A 12,308-nucleotide genomic window follows, 5' to 3' on the forward strand; every position below is an offset into this window, starting at 1 on the left:
AGCATTTAGCCAGGCCAGCCACATCTCCAAGAGCTGAAAAGAAATAAGGCATGCGCACCAGTAACAATAAACACAAGATACCTATGATAAATACAGGTATGCCACTGGAAATTCTGGCATTTCCATATTGACTTTTATTTGGAATAAAATGACAAAAATTAATATTTCTTACTTCCCTGAATATTGTAAATTCCAACATACTTCCTCTCAACACGAGCAAAACATTTGTTTTCTTCAAGTAAAGGTGCTTGGTATAGTAATGATGAAAAGCGTCAGGGTAATAATAAATGTCATACGAGAAAGATGAAAATTACTATTTCACTACGCTCTATAAGATTAATTGAAATCGACTGAAATGTTTAAATCTAAATGGACCATGTTTTATGTTGCCACATTGATTTTGCTTCTTTCATTGCACTGAGGTTTCAGGCACTTGCGTTAGCTGAGTCCAACCATTCACCTCAAGGAACTGGGCATTTCAGCGGGTCGCAGGCGCAGCGCCGGGACCGCAGCCCGCGACGTGACCCCCTTCAGCCTGAAGCAGTGAGGCTGCCTGCCCCAAGGAAGGTCAGCACTGAGGGGACAGCAGCCTTTATTATCCACACCAGCGCAAAGGAAATACGTAGCATTTGCAAGTTATCGCTTCTTTCAAAACACTACCCACGTGTTCCTTCTCCCTTTTCTGCCCACGCTGTATTCCTGGTTTCAGGGCTTCCTACCTAGCTCTGCCATCCATCCTGCAAAACCAGACAAAATCTATATCTCATTTTATTCCTATCAAATATACAGGATTTCCATTAAGAACAGCTACTTCTTAAATACATTTAGGTACACTAACTGTATTTTCTTCCTCCTTTACCATTCATTTAAAAAAGTACGCTGAGTTTTTCTGTTTTCTATCCATCCACAGTTTAGTGTGGCACCACTACCACTCCTTGAGCACGAAAAAAATAATCTTGGCTTCAGATTTCACACACTCTGATACTGCATATACCTTATGCATTAAGTCCTTCCATATTCCTTCCGTAGTTCATAAAAATCCATACAAATCTCAGCTCCCTCACTGGTGAATCCGAGGCATTAATGAGAAAATGACTTCATTAGGAAGTATTGTGTTTAATTGAAAATGCATTCGATCATTGCTAAATCATTCAAAGAGACTTAATAACTGGGACTCTTCAGCAAATCAAAAAATGGTCATAAAGTGGTTTGATAGAGAAATAAAGTCACGGTCAGTAATTAAAAAGGTGAGTAAAGAATCATTCCTCACAACACAGGGATGAAGAAACACAATGAGATCGTGAGGCAGCAGGCAAAAGGGACAGAAAGCACCATTTTTAACAAATATCAAAACGCTGTGGAACTCACTGCCACGGGGTGGTGTATGCTGAAAAGCAGATGCTAATTTAAAAAAGAATCGGACAAATCCACAAGAATAGATTTCTCAGTGGCTACTAAATACAACATGATGATGATGATATTGTTTCTTTTCAACCACATGCAATTGCCCATTCCCAGCTTTGTTCACATCTATTTATTGATAACAACTTAAGGTGTCTATTTCTTATAGAAAGCTTTATGATAAAGCTAGGACTTTCAATCCCTCTTCAAAAACTAAACCTGATCATCAAATCTATGGGATAAGATTAATTTTGAAGTTGCAGAAAGGGACCTGCATGTTCCTACTCACCTGGGAATGAGGTCTTTGTTGGGAGCAGGACCAGGAGGCAAAAGCCAGCTGAGCCTTTCCTTTACCCTTTTCACACCTGTAAGATCAACGCCCACACAAGTCTCACACTTGTTGCACAAAAAAAAAATAGGGGTGAGGACACTAAGTGTTACGGTTCCTGACAGTGCAGCCCAAATCTTGTTCCATGTGTCCAAAGCCCGTGGCACAGTCATGATTAGCCCCACTGATTTTAGTGACGTTACTCAGCCTTCAGGTTAAACACATACTTAAGAGCTGTGCTGGATCAGAGCTCAAGGTTTGGGATTGCACTCCCACTGTCCCTATGCTTTTCCCTTTCAGATCACAAAGCCGATTTTTACAACCACTCAGGAGCCAGCAGGCGATTTCTTTCACCCTGTTTTTGGCCAGTCAGCAGAACTGCCATTTACCTCCACAATTTCACCTTCTTTCCCTCAACTCTGATTTGATTTTTTAATTATTTCTCCCATACAAATCATCACGTAACAAAAAAAATGTTGTGAGCATCTATTGCATGTACATAACTTCACCTGTGTAGCACACAGCCTACTATCCAGCTCCCACTACCCAGCTCCTGTTTTCCAAAATGAAAGCTCAGCAGGACCCCAGTAACTCCATTCAATCCCCCCGACGCCCAGCGTGGCTGGGTGAGATTTGACAGCTCGCATTTTTCATCTTCCCAGCAACAGCATCCTCGTTTTCTCAAGTGTCTCAATCACAGGATGCCCTCAGCTGCCTGCCTACGACGGTGAGATCGAAGCAGCAGACAACTCACTACAAGACTCCTCCCTGTGTTGGTGGCCTCAGTGGAGGAAGCATTTCATTGCTTAATTCTTCCCTCGAGCATTTCAGGCTCTGCAAAGAAGACGACCAGCCCAGAGCAGACATCATCGACTTCCACGCTTATTAAGACCAGGCAAGCTAGTTTTGCTCACCCACAGACCTTCACCTTCCACTCCCTTATTTAATAAATTAAAAATCAGCACTGGAATTTAAACGCATTGGGTTCATGTACGGATCAGGGAGATCGATGGTAAAGACGAGAGAGAATAAAAATTACAAAGCAGCAGGAGAAAAAGCATGTGTAAAGGGAGGAAAAAGAATCCCCAAAACCAAACACAAAGAAGAAAGGAGGGGAGATGGAAACCTCCTAAGAGGCATTGCAAATTCAGGTCAAGATGGGGAAATGACAGAGCCGACGTCTGCACCGCGGGGCAGAGCTGATGGGGAGGGATCGCGCTGGAGGGTGACTGCGTTGTGGAGGGATGCTCCACTGCCTGAAGCACAAACACACCAGGAGAGAGTGTGAACTGTACGCTAGCCCTTTTCCTACAGGGCTTTTGAAAGCAATACTTAATGCAGACAAGGCAAGTGCTGACTTCAGTCCAAGCCAAATTGGTGCTCAGCACCTTTGGAAAGATACTTGTGCACATCTAGGTCCCAGCACCTGGACTCAGATGCTTCAGGAAGTCAATTAGAATTAAGTGACTGCCCCAAGGCCCTGTTGTAATTCGGTGGGGAGGAAAAAGTTCTGGTAACTCAGGTGTTCCCATCTCCGACTCGAAACATCCCTCAGTCACACCTCACAAGGCGGAAGAGTCTGTAAAAAGAAATAGAAGTGTGCAGATTCATGAGCAGGGAGGCATTATAAACATCACAGCGCTCTGTTTAGGCCATGGGTCTCCGTGCTAAGTGGAAGCTTGGGCAAGTCACAGGCAACTGTATGCCTGGGCACTGCTTATGCACGTCAGGAGATCAATGTGTATGTCTATTCCAGCAAACGTGGGGATAATTCATAAAATTTATACCCCTCTTCAGCACTGTTTCAGTGAAACAGTGTTATATGGCAGTCTGATCCCTGGCACAACAGCAGCACAACGAAAAGAGACAAAATAAAGTTCTTACCAAAGTAAGGATGCTTAAGGAGGCACCTGAGGAGGCTATTTTGCTAATCATGCTGCAGTTGAGCACAAAAATCTGGTGTTAGGTTGTGTAGAAAAGGGGAGAAAACAGACAGAAGAGAAGGGGAGGAAAATGAAGCAATGTAAAGGAAAAGGAGGAGTGGGACTGCTCCATCACAGGCAAACGCTGAAGGAGAGCTGGGGGTTCGATGTGTGCTTATCTGTATACAGAGTAAGATGAACGCTTGGGGTTGCATAAATACCTGTGTGTTGTGGTTTAACCCCAGTCAGCAATCAAGTACCATGCAGCTGCTCACTCACCCTCCTCCCCCCCCTCCCAGGGGGATGGAGGAGAGAATCAGGAAGAAAGGAAAACTCATGGGTGGAGATAAAGACAGTTTACTAGCATAGCAAAGGAAGAGAAAATAATATATATATAATGATAATAAAACATAGCGATAATAAAATGTACAAAACAAGTGATGCGCAGTTTCTCATCACCTGACGACCCAACAACTGATACAGCCTGTCCCAAGCAGCAATGATGGAACAAAACCAAAAGTGATCCCAGAATGATCTCAAGCAGTGACAAAAGAATGAAAGAGTTGCCCACTGGCCAGCCCCCACTTATATACTGAGCGGTATGGAATACTTCCTCTGGCCAGTTTGGGTCAACTGGACTGGCTACACCCCTCCCAGCTTCCTGCACATCAGCAAAACCTGGGAAGCTGGAAAAAGTCCTTGATCTCTCAGCAACAACTAATAACATCAGTGTATTATCAACGTTCTTCACATACCAAATCCCATACTAAATCCAAAACACAGCAGGTACTGGGAAGAAAATTAGCGCCATCCCAGCCGAAACCAGGACACCATGACTTATGCAAATAAGTGGAGTGGCCTGTGTAGCTAAGCCACCATCTCACCTCCCTGTAATTAGCATGGGAACCTATTAATTTTTCCACACTACTGGGAAAAGAGATGAGTTCAAGTCCTTCCAATTACGAAACAAATTCCTTTAAAGTACAAAGATCTTTGCTGAGCTTTCTCATCTCAGAGGAAGGATAGTGCTGTGGCCCACCTTGCTCCATGCCACCTGATCTCACGTGTCTTCTTGGCAGCCACAGCCACCACTCACACGGAGAACTAACCCAGCTCAAGGTCCTTCTCTGTTAACTGTGGGACAAAATGTAAGAGTTGCTGCATGAGAGCAACACCCTGAGACTGAGGCAGGGAACTGACAGAGCTAGAAGTGCTTTGAGGCCCTTAGTGATGAAGCCCCCCACATCGCTGCAATAGCCAGAGGGGCAGACACCCATGGGTGATCAGGACGGAGGGTGACAGGCACTGCCTGTCAAACACTTGGCAGAACAGACACCCCGCACCCATCACAACCAGCTGCCTTATGTTTTCCCAGTGGTACGGGAAAGGGGCTACCATCCACACTTATCTTTTTTTTTTCAAGCAATATAGAGCACCCTTCTTTTTCTGACACTGCCCCGACCAGGGTAACTCATGCCTCGGTTACCTCTAACACGGTAATAGTGCTGAGCACAGAAGTCACAGGAAAGGTGAGTCTGCAGGTACAAAAAGCCTCTCTCCTAAGGCATCTCCGATCTCTGCTCTGTGATTTACGCCAATTTTTCCAGCCAATTCTGGATCTGTTCAAATCCTAGCTAGCAAACACAGTAGGACTGAACGGAGTGTAGCTCAGAGACCCTCTCCGAGGAGCACCGGAGCCAAGAATGAGAGCAGAGTACGAGTATCTGCTCCTGTGTTGTGTTGTGCCACGCAGCTCTGGCTCTAAACAGCTATGCTGGTACTGGCTAACAGTCTAGTGCTCAACTATGATGATACTCCCCCAGAATATTAACTGCAAAAAGCAGCCTTGCAGAGCACTCCGGTACTGAGCCTATCACGAATATCTCCAAGCGAATGCAACACACTCTGCAGGCATCTCCATGGGGGTGATGAAATCTGCGTGCGAGTTCTGGGCGAGCTGAAGGGCAGGATGTGCTTCACTGAAAAGAGTTCAGGCAACGAATTCTCTGGCAGAAAGAACTTGATAGCTTTTAAGACCAGACCCAAAGGCACAGCTTCTTTCCATGAAGAATAAACACCTGTGAACTAGGCACGGCTTTCGCACCGGCTGTCCCTTGGAAAGCCAGGGGCAGCAAGGCCCTGGGTCTAACAGGAGAGCAAGGTTTCTACCACGTCTTCTCCGTAGCAGGGAAGAGCAGGGTTTCTGAATGAGTGGACAACTAACCACACCCACGAGAGCTTCTACAGAGAATAATGATGAGGTCAAAGTGACAGGAGGGGAGAGAAGGCGAACAGAAAAGGAAGAAAGAGGGCGCGGAGGGCGTGACAGGGTGTGACAGTGCTAGTTAAAGCCAGGAGTGTAATTGGGCTTCTCCGTAGACTGAGTGGGTTGAGCCCTGAGGGACAGATTGTATCTCATATGCAATTCCCATACCTTGCAAATCTGCAGTGATGGAAAGGGACTTTTGTCCCTTCTCACTCCAAAAAACAGGTGACAAAGCACCAAAAAAAAAAAAAAAAAGGAAGATACCACCAAATCCAGTTCACTGGCTTTCACACTGCAGGCTTCCAATCCAAAGCTTCCTATGCCACAAAACACATCCCAGTACTTTCTAGCAAATACCAGGGCTGTAATAAAAAGGTCAAAAGCCACAGCTGCGATGTGCAGAGTAAGCTGGATAGGGATTTTGTGTGGCTAGCCTCTCAGATCATCACAGCAACTGGGTATGCAGAGAAAGAGAAATCTCTTTTTCATTTCTCCTGACAATAATCTCTGCTGACCTGGAAACACACTATCAAACAGATGCCTAGAAGAAATAAGAGAGATGTTTTTTTCTCCTTTTAGATACTAGATGCTTTACTTGTGAAGAAAATTATATATCAGATTAATTTCAGCTCCTTGCTTTCCTCAGCTCTTAGTTTTCCTAGGAGCATCCTTTTGACTGGCGACATTTATTTGGCATGCCATTTCCCTTCAGAGTTCAGTCTGGCCCAACCTTCCATTGCATGAGATGCTACCCAACATAACTCAAAGCAAGCAACTTGCTCTTGCGGGAAGTTCTTGCCACTTGCTCATCCCTGACTGATATTTCTCCACGTGATCTTCAATCTATCGGATGTGTATCAGACGTCCTTCAGAAGCACTCACTGTCTTGAATTTGAATTGTTTTAATTGAGCAAATAATAGATTTCATGATATTTCTGTGGCTCTGAACACATGAGATAAGCTTACAAAACAGATCTGTGGGGTTATCTCTAAGGCTTCAAAACTCAGCGTTTGAGTAGCTTATTCTACCCCTGTGCCATTGATTCTGTGCTTCCTGACTTTTGCCTACCTCCAATAATCTTCTGGCAGCAGAACTGGAAACAGCTTCTTGTCACTACTTAACGATTGTGTCTTCTAAGGCACGCACTGGAACCTGGCATAAAGTGGATTTTATTCCTGTTCAGAATGAACAAAAAAATCCCCTCCTAAAATAGTTTTTCTAGATGTGTCCACCCACCTTTTTTTTCCCTATCAGAAAATAAAGTTCCCAAATTATATCTCTTCTGCTTTTCAAGCTTAACATTCTTCCAGTGGACAATTACCCTCTTTTTTGACAAGTGGCTATTCTTATTTAACTACAAAAGCAGCAGAAACTGGCTGTTTAACGCTCTGGTTAACATTCTTCTCCATCCCCTTGGGATTGTTAGATGATCTCTGAACACCTGGATCACAAGAATACACCACAGCCATTCTCTTCCAGCATAAAACCTCTTTTGCAACAGAGAGTTCCTATAGTCCCCTTCCAAGAGAGACAGACACCTACTCACATAGTTACCGAAACCTTCCCGAAATAGAACTCACCTGTGGAAGAAAAGGGAACTAGTCCAAAGATCCTGCCCAATCTTCCCCTTTCCTGCAAAGCACAACTGATGGCGCTCGAGTTCCTAAGAAAACTCCTTCCAATCCATTAATTCAGAGATGCAAGCATGCTCCAAATAAATATACTAATAAAATAACAGCCATGTAGAGTAAAAGAATAAATATTTCACCATCCAGCTGGCTCTCTTGACATTCATCTTATCGGATTTATCAGGGATAGGAAGTGCAACCCATGGAGCAGCGTGGGAGGACTGCCATTTCCACACTTGGCAAAATCCGGGGTTTTCATAAAGTACAACGTGTCCTGTCTTGCTTGTTCCAACTGGTTCAAGGGAATTTGGGAGAACTTGAAGTATGTGACATGCCTAAAGAGGCCTTTTGCTGACAGCAGATGTCACAAAGTGGCCATTTCTCACACATCATACAGAAACAGAGACTTTTTAAATAGAGAATCACACACATCACTGGGTCGAACATTTCTAGTGCACACACACGTCGTCAAGTCTAGATCCCTCACAACCACATTTTACACATCTGATAGCTACAGACTCCGGAAGCCAACTGCTTGTCCTCACTGCTGCCAGAGTCCGTCTCCTCTCCTGTATCAGTTTCCTTGCCCCAACTATAAAAACTCAACATTGCCTATGCCAGGGCTTTGTTCTTGTCAAGTCGCTGACACCCTGATGCAGGTCATCCATGGTGGTGTCTCTCCTACAAATCAGATGTCGCAATTTTTTTAGTGAGGTACTTTTTGAGGCCCTACTCCTACCCTGTGCTGGGAAACCATGGCTCTCAAGAGTAGCTGCTCTCTGCACAGCTTTGTGCTGCAGCACACTAGATGTGCCTCATGAAGGAAGAATCTTGCATGTACTTCTAGGGTCTCTGCAATAAGGCTGAGGAACCTCTCTAAAGGAGCAGATAACAAAGAAAGTATAGCTCCATGACTGATTTCTCACAACACAAAGGCAGGATATTACTGACAAGAGGGGCCCAGCCCTTTTGCCCACTCCTCTCCTCTCACTTGGGACTGCACTTCTGAGGCCAGAGAGAGTAAATCAGGGATTTGATCCAACTCAAAATTAACACTGTGGAAGGGGAAAATGCTTCCAACTGGATAAATTCCTTACTCTGGTTTACAAAATAATTACAGAAACAAATGTTCCCAGGGCTGGGGACGTGATTCTTCTGATGATGATAAGGACTCAGTAAATCAGTGTAAGTTTTTAGAGCAGATTCAAGTACACCCATGTTCTGAGATGCAGAGACACGTTCTCCTGAGCCAGGAAACAAGGCTTGCAAGTAAAAATGGCCCTGTGCAGACTCTTCACCAGTTTAACCATCACCAGCTACTCACTTACTCAAATTGCTGCTCTGTGACTTGCTAGAAAGGGCTCACACACACCAGGAGCCAAACAATAACCACTCTTCACCCGAGCCTTAGTATCAAGCTCCCTAAATAGGTGGGTTTTGCCCGTAGCACACACAAGGTAAAATCTTTCACGTTTACCAACGTCACATTTGTTACCTGACCTTCATAATCCCACTTGAAGCCCGTGCCCTTACTCATTTTACTGGGTAGGATCTCCCTCAGCTGCCCTCTTGTCCCTCAATATATTGTGTACATTGATACTAGTGCCTACAACAGCAGTATCTGAGTGCATCTTGATGAGACAGTTCTTTAAAAGTTGTTTTCTAATTATAAAACTAATTTGAAAAAAGACTTCAGCAGAAACAACCCCAGAGGAACACAGACATTTTATTTACAGCACGCTGCATCCCAGGAAATCTCCACTGGAAACTACAAAGGACCAAATTTGTAAAAGTAACAAAACACATCAAATTAACGCATCAGCCACTGAAATGAGAACTAAACCCCAAAGGCATAAAAACCAAACCAGTTACTTACAGTTTGACTGTGGTTCTGGAGGGAATTTGAGACGGATAATGGCCAAGATTATGAAAACCACCACAGGCCAGGAAATTAAAATGAACGACCATACCTATAAAACAGCAATGGAAATACATCGGTTACGTTTGTCGTGTTGATGTGCTCCAGAGCTCGTCTGGAATGTACAAGCACTACCCTGAATGAGTTAGGAGACGCATGGTAAATCACGCCTGTCGTGGTACGCGTGCTATTAAAACCCAAGTATTATCTACACAGGAAGAAAAACTATGTAAGATTTTAAGAGCAAAGAACAAGCCTGAAAATAATTACAGGGGACGGTGTTTACATAGCGTTGAGACACTGTGATTGGAAAAGCACGCTGAGAAGTACAAGACGTTTGGATGCACTGATCGCAAGACAAAAGTGCAAAAGGCTGGTTTCGCTTTCAGCGAATGGCACCGCTCAAACGACGGATAAAGATAGCTTTGATTTAATTATACCCCAAAATTAAAATGTTTGATAAGTGAGTTGACAAGTCTACAGTATTTTTTTCCCCCCAAAAAAGTTTCACTGTTCTTTACAAACTGTAGTTCAGGCTCACAGTAGAGCTGAAAGAAAGGATTTTTGTAGTAGTCGTTTACAGGACGTGGAGCTCCAGTATGGCGAAGGAAGGGGCTTATGGAGTTCTGTACCCAGTCAGCTGGAGAGGTCACATCTGAACACTGATCACTAGGATCCCTCTTACGAGCTTCTGACCCCAGCAACCGAACCTTTCCCTTTCCAAACTGCAGCACTCCAATACAGATGAGCTAAGATGGAAGAGAGATTATGCAAAATCGGCCTAGTATGTTGGGAAAAACATGAATATTTATAGAGCTCTGGTCTCTGACATGAGGGTTGACCATTTCGACAGACAAAATGAAGAGAATAAAGTCTGCTAATCATCTAGTGCAGCAAATCAACCTAGGTAGAAGGCCCAAAATCAGTCTTAAAACTACAAGCCTTGAAGTTTTGTAAGCTAGGAAAATGCAATTATTCAAATAATCAACTGCTTTTGCACTAGCTGGCTAGCTTGCTACCGTGCTTACTAGATTAGGGTTTTCCATCCATCAGTAGTTAAGCTCAAACTACTCTGTGCTGCAAAATTGCTGTGCTATCTTCATGCCACTTTTTGAAACTGCAAAGATGTCTGCCTTCAAAATCATCCCATTTTTCATCGCTGTGTTGCTATTTTTTTCAGATCAGCACATATTACCCAAAACCTTTTTTTTTTTTTTCTCCAAAGTAATTCCAAGCCCGTAACAGTGTTTTCATTTCTTGTAACACCTACTGGAACATAAAAACAAACAAACGGACAGACAAACAAATCCTGGAGAGCAATTCAGCTTAAAGATGGTTGTTTTACAGCAACTCCATCCCTATCATCTCCAATGAGATGACACAGCCATGAAACCAGGAGCAAGATTCATGTCCCAAAACAGGCAACTGGCAGACATCAAACCACACGGCACTTCCCTACACATCTCTTCTGGGACGGCACTCCTATAATTTCAGCATTCAGCAACATTTTAGCTTTTACAGACAGCATTCTTCCTGCCTTTTTTTTTTATATACACTGCCAACTTACAACAAGATTCATCACTGAAACTAACACCTTTTGGTAATTTTTTTCTTTTTTTTTTTTTACATCACAGTAATCAGTTCCTATAATCAGTACCCAAACGTGCTATTTAATTCTTATTAATTCACGTGCAAACAGTATTATTAACATATCCTCCTTGTTTAGTACCACGTAAAGTACAATTATGGGGTAACAGCACAGAAACTGGTATTAGTTAGAGGCTGCTCAAAGGAAGGGCAAGAGATCTGTCATATTCTTGGAGGAAGAAATGAATCCTGATTGTCTCTACTCAGGGAAATTTTTGTAGCTTTCTGGATCTAAAATGGTGTCTCTACTCCCCAGTTTTTAAAGAGCTCTTCCCCTTAGTATCGCTGTCCTTTTACTTAATTGGATTTAATAGTAGCTGGGCACATCAATTGCAACATAGCAGCATTCCCACAGTCCCAGGCATTTCTAGTCAACGAAAACAAAACACCCTGGCCAAACTGATTGCAGGTGGAGCATACTGACTTGAATGGAGCCACAACCAACCTCAATTTGGCTCTTGGGACATCAAGCAGGGATGTAGGTTGCACAATTCTTTGGTTCGTGGATTATTTCACTGCAAAAAGTAGATTTAATTGCTCAGACTTTACTTGGTATCTCTGGATGCAGGCACATTTTCTCCCTCCTGCCTCTGTTTAAATAACTAAGCTGCCTGGAAGTAACACATGGAAAGCAACAGGAGCGCAAGAGGCACTGAATTACCCAGTTCCTCTTGGAACGCAGGCCAAACCTTGCTCCTGAGAAGGCTGCCACCTAAACTCACCACCATTCCTTTCTCGGTAGGAATAAACCGTATTGACGTATTCCCTGGCCGTGGATGCAGAGAGCTCGCAGAGGAAATAAAGTGTAGAGCAAAAGGCAGAAGCAGACGTGTTTGTCAACCCTGAGAAGGCTGATCAACAGAGCAGGAAAGCACTCGAGTTTGCAGGAGGAGGACGGGGGCTGCCTGGTGTCAGAGCATTCTGTGACATACCAATCAGCCCCGGCGAGGGCTGCCCACACCACTGCAGCCGCAGGAACCACTGCACAGGTCATCAGAAACTGAGAAACACAACAGGACACTTCCCTCGCAAAGCATGCACACTAAAAAAAGGCTTCTAAAAGCTTGGTCCATAAGGGAAGTTAGATTACACAGGTAAAACACCACAAGCAGGAGGACAGAGAAATCAGGATGTATTTGGGAGCAGAGATCTGCGTTTACTTCCTCACACCCTCTCCAGTCTGAGCAAGCTCCCTAA

At 43.9% G+C, this 12,308-nt stretch overlaps 1 protein-coding gene across 1 annotated transcript in view; it reads right to left on the bottom strand.

Moving 5' to 3' along the window:
* ABCA12 (ATP binding cassette subfamily A member 12) overlaps positions 1 to 12,308 on the bottom strand; it is an 80,852-nt gene that overhangs the window by 66,598 nt on the left and 1,946 nt on the right. The window contains exons 2-3 of the mRNA XM_086751202.1: positions 10,097 to 10,213; positions 9,423 to 9,516 (exon numbers count right to left, since the gene is read on the bottom strand). Of these exons, the coding sequence (XP_086607328.1) occupies positions 9,423 to 9,516; positions 10,097 to 10,213 (211 nt within the window). The remainder of the gene's footprint in view (positions 1 to 9,422; positions 9,517 to 10,096; positions 10,214 to 12,308) is intronic.

This window comes from Chlamydotis macqueenii, chromosome 6 (assembly GCF_036417535.1).
Source record: "Chlamydotis macqueenii isolate bChlMac1 chromosome 6, bChlMac1.mat, whole genome shotgun sequence".
Classification (NCBI taxonomy): Eukaryota; Metazoa; Chordata; class Aves; order Otidiformes; family Otididae; genus Chlamydotis; species Chlamydotis macqueenii.